General features: G+C 48.7%; 2 protein-coding genes across 18 annotated transcripts in view; one reads left to right on the plus strand and one right to left on the minus strand.

Annotated features, from left to right (window-relative positions):
• The window catches only part of LOC125939709 (zinc finger protein 84-like), a 111,520-nt gene extending 101,612 nt beyond the window's left edge, over positions 1–9,908 (plus strand). For 3 of the 16 annotated variants that reach the window (XM_049667573.1, XM_049667574.1, XM_049667572.1), the window contains exons 2-4: positions 270–377; positions 2,896–3,105; positions 7,740–9,457. In XM_049667573.1, coding sequence (XP_049523530.1) covers positions 2,910–3,105; positions 7,740–8,980 — 1,437 coding nt within the window. In that variant the 5' untranslated portion in view covers positions 270–377; positions 2,896–2,909 and the 3' untranslated portion in view covers positions 8,981–9,457. Of the gene's footprint in view, positions 1–269; positions 378–2,895; positions 3,106–7,739; positions 9,458–9,540 lie in introns of those variants that run through there. The other 13 variants (XM_049667566.1, XM_049667567.1, XM_049667568.1 and 10 more) reach the window with 11 other exon arrangements.
• The window catches only part of LOC119453141 (gastrula zinc finger protein XlCGF57.1-like), a 95,770-nt gene that overhangs the window by 41,153 nt on the left and 44,682 nt on the right, over positions 1–9,935 (minus strand). The gene's annotated exons all lie outside the window — the stretch shown is intronic.

Raw genomic sequence — 9,935 nt, forward strand, 5'->3', positions numbered from 1 at the left:
AAGACACCAAGAAGGCAGATGATACAGGCATTGTGTCTGCCTCAATTTTTATCTGTGCTATTTTTAGGATATCAATTACGAACTATTAGACGAACTCCATACACTCATTATGCTTACAGCTAAAGGAACGTTCTTTCCCGATTGCGTGAGGAGCATATGTTTCAATTTATGGCAGTTACATGCTGAAGTGGCCCTAGGCCCATATCCCTGGCTATGTGTACCGCCATTTGTCTAATGTGTTTTACTTTGCTGTGCTGCTGTCTTTACAGCTTCTGCTGATGTTTGTTGTGCCCATGAAGATCTAGCCCAATTCTGCATCGTTGACAACAAATAGGCGCAGTTGCCGATTGCTGCTGGTTGGCTCAGTCCAGAATTTCGTATGTATATCCATTTGCTCAAGCCGAGCTGTTGCTTCTATTACTTGTGCTGCTCCAGTAAAGGAGGAGTTAAGTAATGGTGGCTTGAGTGATGTATGATACCCTATCACTATCGTGCTAGACAGGTGACAAGGCTTGTTCACATATTTAAATTATTTAGGTTGGCCACTTCAATGTTGGAAGTTCCTGCAATGTGTTAACCTCGCATTTAAAATGGTGTAGGCCGAAACACTTATAATATTGTATTGCACTTGATGGCCTGGTGCCATCACTAAAGACACAGCTGAAGAAGAATCCAGAAAACTTGTTTCCAGCGGTCCTGAGACAATAAATCGTAGAGAAAGAATTGTGTTGCGAACTACAACTACCATTCTCAGCTGTGAGATATTCTTCTATGGGACCGCTGTTGTTCACCAATGTCTTTTGTATCAGGCACACTATCACTTGCCAATTGCATCCTCAGTGTCTGACTTAGTCATAAGTCTGGGTCTATCTGCTGCGCCGAGAGCGATGCGTCTGAATAGTGTGCGAAAGTTTTAGTTTAGATTAGTCCTCGTACACAGGGAACGCCAGTCAACTGAAACAACGACCTCATGACGGCTTGGATTAAAGAGACTGTCTGTCGGGAATGATGAGGGCGTGCGAAATAGGAAGGTGGCGACACCGCCTCAATTTCAAGACGCACAGTGCGGACAAGGCTATCAGTGGGCGGTTGCTGATTGGGCAACTGAACGTCCGCGCAGGACGATGTAGCGGCCGTGTTTGGAAGCCGCATGAATTGTTGGGTGATGTGGTGACTCTTCAGTGCTTCAAAACGCCGGCATTCCTTGATAATGTCTTCAACGGTCGAGCAGTTCTTAAAGACCAGCAAGTTGAAAGCATCATCAGCAGTGCCTTTCAGGACGTCACTTACTTTGTCCACCTCGGTCATGGTGGCATCAACTCGGCTGCAAAGGGCGATAACGTGTGGGGTCTCATACATGCTCTTGGGTCAAAGGAACGACAACACAGTAGTGCAAACAATCAAAAGGGCATTTATTGCACCTTACATACACTAACATACTCTAGCCGAATTACAACCAATCGAACATTCACACGGGCGCGCGACAAATCAAGGAAGTCCGACTCACCGCGACCCGATAGCGAGCGAATACGTTCGCCCCATGCTATGACACCATCACCTAGTCGTTCACGTGTACAGTCACGCGAACGGTGGCGCGCTCGAACGATCCGTGTTCGTCCATACCGGTGTCCTGCTCTTAGCCTCGCGAAGCGGTCCGGCGCACGCGCGAAGCATTCGTGCGTGTTGCTCGCCGATCTCAAGCCAAAGAGCGAGAGCCTTCAACCTTTTTCTCCCAAATCCCCCCGCCGTTCGGTGGCGTTAGCATCGCGACACTCGCGCCATCTCTCGCAATGCGCCGCAACTCCGCCGCCCTAAAGCTACGCGGCGAAGCCGGATTATGGGAGCCATGCGGGGAAAACATCAGGGGACGCGTGAGAGTCGCGCATCCCCTCATCCCCCCAACCTTAAATCACTACACATACGCCGGCGAAACATGTCACAAGGCCTATCAACGCACGCGTCACGAACAAAAGTTAGTACATGCGACAGTGGCGCCGCCGAGTAAATGTCCACGCGTTATCCACAACGTGCGAGACTTGATTATATTATCAGGCACAACCGTCAAACTCATGGCTGTGTTGGGCAACATTCTTTTCCTATAAGTTCGGAGAAACCGATACCTGGCTTTGCTACAGCTGTTGCACTAGCCGTATAAGAGGCGGGTTTATCGTGAGTAGAAACGGTGCATTTCCATAAATAAGAAATGCTACTTTCATCATCATCATCATTGACATAAGCTGACCCCCCCCCCCCCCCCCCTCTAAAAAAAAATGTGGACTGCCCCTGGTTAGGTCTGGACATGCATGCATACATACATACAGACCTACTGCTAACTAGGTGAAATTCTTAATGAATGTTCTTGCATTAAAAATGCACTTTGACAATTACTGTAATGTGTTGTGCAGGTAACTGACAGTTTACTGTGGCTACTGAATGGATACCAATAGAACTGACGTGTAATCGTAGACAGCAGATAATTAGGTAGTGTGATGAAATAGAAAACTTGCAAGCGTAGGATGGTATCAACTGGCACAAGGTATGGGTCAACTGGGATCCTCCAGTGGACATTACCTTTGCTAATGGCGATGACCTTAGGATCTTGCAATCACTTAGCATTAGTTAGACTCCACCAATAGCTTTAAAATGTATGAGATGAAAAAAAACTTGGAGATACGTTCTGCTGTCGTAAACCTTGCACTGAAAAAGGTTGCCCGGCTTTCTAGTATTCAGTGTGCATTGTCCCTTGTAGCCGCTTAAGAATACTGAACCGAAAGGGTGTTGTTGTGTTCTATGGCTATGCAATGTAAGGTGCCCCGGCATTTATTCTATTGTTGGATTTACCTCTTGTTCTCGATGCTGTAACAGGACTGCAATTGCTGCAATTATTTTCTGCAGGCCTCACAAATGCGATGAGCCTAGCAGAAAGTATCACTGCCAAAATGGCATACCACGCCCTTTCCAAGGTCATCGGTCAGAAGGAGGTTGGCACGCAGTGCAGCTTCTTGCCTCTGACTGACCAGTCTGTTGGGTGCTCCTTCAAAGCAGCCAGCAAGTCGACGAGCGTGCAGACTATAGAGACTGTGGATCAGTCAAGCTCCACCTCAGGTGGGTAGTGACTGGCACTTCTCTTACAATTGCTTGCTTGTCTAAGTTTGTGCTAGATAGCCAAGTCTGCCTAGCTTGGTACGACCTGCTGAAGCTTGTATGACATTCTGCTGCCGAGGATACATTAGCTGGTTTGTGATTCTTGTCTGCATTCTGATTAGGGCAAAATGTAAAAATACTGCTCTTCTGAGCGCATTGTAGCACCTTAGGTTGTAGAGCTTAATCCAGAGCCTTCGTGCCCTGGTGCTGTTGAAGCCCTGGCATGGCTTTACGATAATGTTAAACCCAGTGAGTCTCTTAGTTATGCCTAAATGAGTATAATAATGTAAAAACGTGGATACATATCAATGCACGAGTGTAAGTCGACCGCTGTGTTTGAGGTGATTAAAACTCGAAGATAATTCTTTAATGCAAATAACTACAAAACATACTTTGTTTCATCAATATGCTCTTTCATTGAGAGAGGCGAAACTTGCACGGCAACTGTCAGTATTCTTGTTCTGGGACAGCTTTGAGTCACGACGTCCCAAAGCACATGTCTAAGCAGCTCTAGACAGGCGTAACACTGTCATCAAGCAATGAGCAGCATGTACCGGGTGCCTGAGGTGCACGCCAGCCATCGCTTCAGCCAACCTGTAGGCGTCTTCAAGTGATTGCTGGCCATGCACTCGTTTTGATCCTCTCCTGTCGATAGTAGCTTCAGGTTTTTTGCGCAGTGGCTGATGTATCGCCAATTCTTCTGTACCGCCAATTTATCCCAGCGAGTAGTTGTTTTCAGCAGCACTCCTATTACAATGTGCTAAAACCTCATGCTAAAACCTTTTGCTGATGCGAAAGGTCAAGCCTTTCCACTTCGAGAAGCGACACACTAGTGAGCAAATTTCTTTGCCTTTGCAATGAGTTGAATCTACTAGTATTCTGTTGGGCTGTTCCGGTACAGCCTCGATAGCAGGCACCGCTTGTTGCGCCCTCCCACGAGGCTTCGTGCTGACGTTGCTGTTGGCACTTGTCAGTCACATGTGGTCAGTTGTACGCTCGGCCATAAAATATTGCAGGGCACGCGAGTGTGTGGTAAGCGTCTCTCGCAACTTCTGGCGGCGCACCCCTATTGTCGAGGCCAACACTTGCACGCAGCAAGTCCCTCCGTGACTGAAAGCGTGCATGTTTCCGTGCTTCCTCCTTGTGTACAGGCGATATCCGAGTGTAGCCGCGAGGTGCCCCTCGTGTGATTGGCACTAGGGCGGTTTCGATGGGCAAAAAGCGTGAGCCGGCCCACGCTGCATGACGCGACGTTAGGCTCAGCCGCTTCAACAACCGATCGTCTACAGTGGTTTCATCGGCAGCTGCTACAAATGGCATTGACACTGTCTTCGTTGTCCGCCTCCAATTCGATAAAGTCTTCGAAGCGAGGAAATTATAGCAAATAGACGATTGAATTTATGGCTGATTGAATGTAGTCGGCACAAAGGAATTCGAAATCTCGAAGCGGACAGTATTACACTCCCAAAAAGCAAGGTGTAGATTTTAAAAGCAGCCGAGAAATCTGCTGGATCCCGACAAAGGGATGTCTGCCAAGGTGTCCACCCAAAACTTGAGGAAGGGTTTCTGATGTAGTTGAAATTCATGATCGCCAAGCATGGTGCTGGTGTCTGGTGATGTTTTAAATCAAAAGGCAGAAACACTGGCACTTCAGATGAACATTGAGGGTTTTCACAAACATTGCTGGCCTTCACAAACAGTCATGAAGCATTCAGATGCAGAAATATTGAGTACAGTAAAAGCTCGTTAATTCGGATTTCGCGGGACCGCAAGAAATGTCCGAATTAAGCGAATTTCGAATTATCGAGGGCATCAAGAAAACAATAAACAAATGCTTACTGCGTCAACACCCTATTATTTGCAGTATTAATCTGCAAATTTGTTTCTATTTTGCATAAACGCAATGCAGAAGCTGCAATTCTCGTTATCTCGTGACTGATTAGAGCTTGCAGCGGCGAAGGTCTCGCGACTTCCTTCACATCGCGGCCGCGGCGCGCGTCTTCATCCGATGACGCGTTTTTCACTAGCGCGTGTACATGCCGTTTATTTTTTCGCCAATGCAATGCACGCGGCCGACGCACGCAGAGTCAAACCGAAACTACCGTTTGCTGCAACTGCGGACGAAACCGCTGTCGATATCAACGCGATCATGCATGGCGACTACCGAGTTATGAAAGCACGCGGCCGACGTGCGTACCGAGTCAAAATGAAACTACTCTTTTCCGCAACCGCGGCGGACGGAATCGCGGCCGCTATCGAGACTATCATGGATGGTGACTACGCAGTTATGAAGGCACGCGGCCAACGCGGTGCTATGTGCGGCGGTAAACGCAAGCTTTAAATGCACAAATAGGCACGAAGCCTTCCAGCGTTGTTGTCATTCCAGTATGATTTTTAGTGATGACTACAGCGATCCGAACTCCGTCGCTTCGTTTCAGTGGGCGCTAAAGTTGTTTTGGCATGGTCCATTCATGCTTCGGAGGGTGGCGTGGCTTACAGAGCCACGGGCGCGGACCATTCGTGTTCGGAGGGGTGGAAGGGCAACGGGACAGAGGCGCGCGAGGCTGGCGATGCGGAGAAGGATGGAAAACAACGTGCGGCGGCGTGGAATAGCTCAAATTTATTTATTTATTTATTTTTTTCATGGAGTTCGTATTCCATTCCCTGGCGGCACGGACACTGAGTGAAAACGAAACTACTTTTTGCCGCAACCGCTGTGGATGAAACCGCGGCCGCTATCAACACGATCACGGATGGCGACTATGCAGTTTTGAAGGCACGCAGCCAACGCGGTGCTATGCGCGCCAGCAAACGCAAGAACAAAAGTTTTAAAGGCTCAAATAGGCACGAAGCGTTCAGGCGTAGCTGTCATTCCCGTACGATTTCCACTGATGGCTGTGGCGATGCGAACTCCGTGCCTTTGTTTCGGTGGACGCTAACGCCGTTATGGTAGATAGAGTACACTCTAGTTATAGCTCGTTTGCGTCGTACATTTGCGGCGCTCCGCGCTCGCCGAGCACCGACAGTTGTCCGAATTAACCGATGTGCGGCCATATACGTCCGAATTAACGAGAGTTTCATTGCATTAAATAATGCAAACGCCTGCCGGGACCAAAGGACGTGTCCGAATTAACTGATTTTCCGAATTAACGAGGGTCGAATTAACGAGCTTTTACTGTAAATCAAAAAGGACCACTAGGCGTCATTTGTTCTATTATACCTGAAATCACCCTCAAAACATCCCAAATAAAAAAAACAAAGCTCATCATTAACTTTAGTATCTGTTCTTTCGCATTTCATAATACGGTCGAACGCACTTATAACGATACCGGTTCTAACAATGGTGTCAACTTTTGTATGTTTTCTATGGTTAATTAACTCGCTTATTACAATGCCATGAGGCAGCATTATGGGTTTAACAATGAAGTCCGGCCACTGGGTGTCCGTGCCGGAAGGTAATGGAATGCGAAATCTTTGAAAAAAGAAAGAAATAAATTGATCCGCCATATGCTGCCGCGCTGATCTCCAGCCTTTTCCGCATCGGCAGCCTTATGTGCCTCTTTCCCGTCACCATTTCAACCCTTCGAAAAAAGAATGGATTGCGCCCATAGCTTTAAGCCGCACCACCCTCCAAAACACAAATGGTCCGCGCCAACTGCGCTGATAGCGCTGTGCTTCTCCGCGATTGCATGCTGGCCGGCTGGCCCGTCATACCACGCAGTTTTTCTAGCAGTTTAAGACATTCACGCTCGTTTTTGTTGCTTGCGTCGAAGTCATTCCTGGCCACGTGGTTTCCTAGCCTCGTTTGACTCGCTGCCAAAACGGAAGACGGCTGATCCACCCGCTGACCATCTGCAGTGTACGACGTCGGTGAAAGAAAGTGCACTGCTGTATATTTAGAAATGAAGATGCTGATGATGGCAGCGATGAAGCGGTAGAGCAGTGTGCCGCAACGATGCCCTTGCAGAAGGCCCGCAGATTATTCAATCTCTCTGGGGCTTCGTTTTCACGAGGGACCTTCCACTGCACTACATGAAACACCGGAATGCCTTGGAGAAGGCTATCGGCAAGCTTCGTAAAAAGCAAGCATAGCTGACGGACATAGGGTTTTCTCGTGCAATACAGTGAGAAGTATATGGTCAGGTGCTTGTGGCGTTATCACCCCAGCGTTTCTTCTGTACTTCTCAAGCTGAGGGGCTGCTGCGGCAACTTTCTCGCATTTTTTAAAAGGCTCCTTTTGAGGCCACCGAAGCGACGCCTCGTCGGAGCTCGCTTGCCACTTGCTGCCCGTGACACCCCGCGTTGCATTTGTTATAGCAGTGCCAACGCCGGCTGTGCCTTGTTACACATGATTGGAGTGTGGGGGAAGCATAGTTGAACAGTTTAACGAGTCAACACAATCAGCAGCCAGACTGAGGAAGGTGTTGGGGGGTGGAGACACTGGTCTCCTCGCCATTATAGTTTTCTCACAACAGCCATGCCAACCCTTTATTTAGATTTTTTCATTCAGCCCGGTTATAACAATAAAATTTTCATGGCACTTGAATATTGTTATAAGTGGGTTCAACTGTACTACTTTTGTTTCATTTGTGCAGCATCGAGGGCTTCTATTTCTCCATCAACAGCCAATGTTGACACTTCACAGCAGGGATGCCTCCACCAAGATCATCTCTGTGACTATGAGGCTGATAAACTGTTTCGTCCGGAAGCACATGCCAAGGTGGATACTAGCAAGCGTCTGTTCAAGTGCCATTTCTGCCCTCGGAGCTTCTCACGAAAGGCCCACCTGAAAACCCACCTGCGCATCCACACAGGTGAGAAGCCGTGGCAGTGCCCTTCATGCCCTCGAAGCTTCTCGCAACAGTCCAACATGATAAACCACCTGCGCACCCACACAGGCGAGAAGCCATTTCAATGCCCTTCATGCCTTCGGAGCTTCTCACAAAAGTACCTACTCAAAATCCACCTGTGCACCCATACAGGCGAGAAGCCATTGCAGTGTCCTTCATGCCCTCGTACTTTCTCACACAAGACTCACCTGAAAGACCACCTGCGCACCCACACAGGCGAGAAGCCATATCAATGCCCTTCATGCCCTCTAAGCTTCGCACGAAACACCAACCTGACTGTCCACCTGCGTACCCACACAGGTGAGAAGCCATGGCAGTGCCCTTCATGCCCTAAACGCTTCTTGCATAAGGCCAGCATGGAATACCACCTGCGAACCCACACAGGCGAGAAGCCATTTCAATGCCCTTCGTGCCCTCGAAGCTTCTCACGAAACACCAACCTGACTGTCCACCTGCGTACCCACACAGGTGAGAAGCCATATCAGTGCCGTTCATGCCTTGAGAGCTTCTCACGAAAGTCCCAACTCAAAATCCACCTGCGCACCCATACAGGCGAGAAGCCATTGCAGTGTCCTTCATGCCCTCGTACTTTCTCAAACAAGAATCACCTGAAAGACCACCTGCGCACCCACACAGGCGAGAAGCCATATCAATGCCCTTCATGCCCTCGAAGCTTCGCACGAAACACCAACCTGACTGTCCACCTGCGTACCCACACAGGTGAGAAGCCATGGCAGTGCCCTTCATGCCCTAAACGCTTCTCGCAAAAGGACAGCATGAAATACCACCTGCAAACCCACACAGGCGAGAAGCCATTTCAATGCCCTTCGTGCCCTCAAAGCTTCTCACGAAACACCAACCTGACTGTCCACCTGCGTATCCACACAGGTGAGAAGCCATATCAGTGCCGTTCATGCCTTCAGAGCTTCTCACGAAAGTCCCAACTCAAAATCCACCTGCGCACCCATACAGGCGAGAAGCCATAGCAGTGTCCTTCATGCCCTTGTACTTTCTCAAACAAGACTCACCTGAAAGACCACCTGCGCACCCACACAGGCGAGAAGCCATATCAGTGCCGTTCATGCCTTCAGAGCTTCTCACGAAAGTCCCAACTGAACACCCACCTGCACACCCACACAGTTGAGAAGCCATGATGGTGCCCTTCATGCCCTGAAAGCTTCTCGCAAAAGTTCAGCGTGAAGGAACACCTGGGAGCCCACACAGGCGAGAATCCATTTCAGTGCCCTTCATGCACTCAGAAATTCTCACTGAAGAGTGCCAGGAAGCAACACCTGAGCATTCATATTGGTGACCAACCATACCGTTGAGCTGTCTGCTCCAAGTCGTTTGTGCGGGCGAATTACTTGAGCAGACATAAGAGAACATGGCACCATGGAACTGTGGAGTATGCCAACAGCCATGCTGAACTACATCAATTTTCAATAAAACTCTATAGACATTGAGCGTGGTGCAGAGTGTTCTGCTGCATCAGGCAGCACAAGTGGTCTTATGTGCTCTTAAAGGGGCCGTGGTACGCTTTTTCTAGGTCACCATATTTACTCTAGATCTATTCTCAGCATGCCATGAAATAAAGAGCTAAATAAATGATCAAAATTGACCCACTCAAACCCATCTTATAGCTCATAAAAATTCATAATACAAGTGAAGTGAGACTTACCCTTCCATTTCGCATTTCACTTTGCCATAGCTTCATGGGGCGACATCAATGGCAGCAGGGCATTAGCAAAGATCGGCGTGCCACATTTGCCAAGCCTAGTCAGCCTCTTCATGGCGTACCCATGGCCTCCACGATATGGCGGTTTGCTGTCTAATCTAGGAGGCCATGGCTTCACGTTTATAGTGATGCCATGGCCTTTTGGCACCAAAGTGTTCGGCAAGCGGTGCATAATTCTCATGATTGCAACACCCTGCCCTGGGATG

The sequence above is a fragment of the Dermacentor silvarum genome, chromosome 5, assembly GCF_013339745.2.
Source record: "Dermacentor silvarum isolate Dsil-2018 chromosome 5, BIME_Dsil_1.4, whole genome shotgun sequence".
NCBI lineage: Eukaryota > Metazoa > Arthropoda > Arachnida > Ixodida > Ixodidae > Dermacentor > Dermacentor silvarum.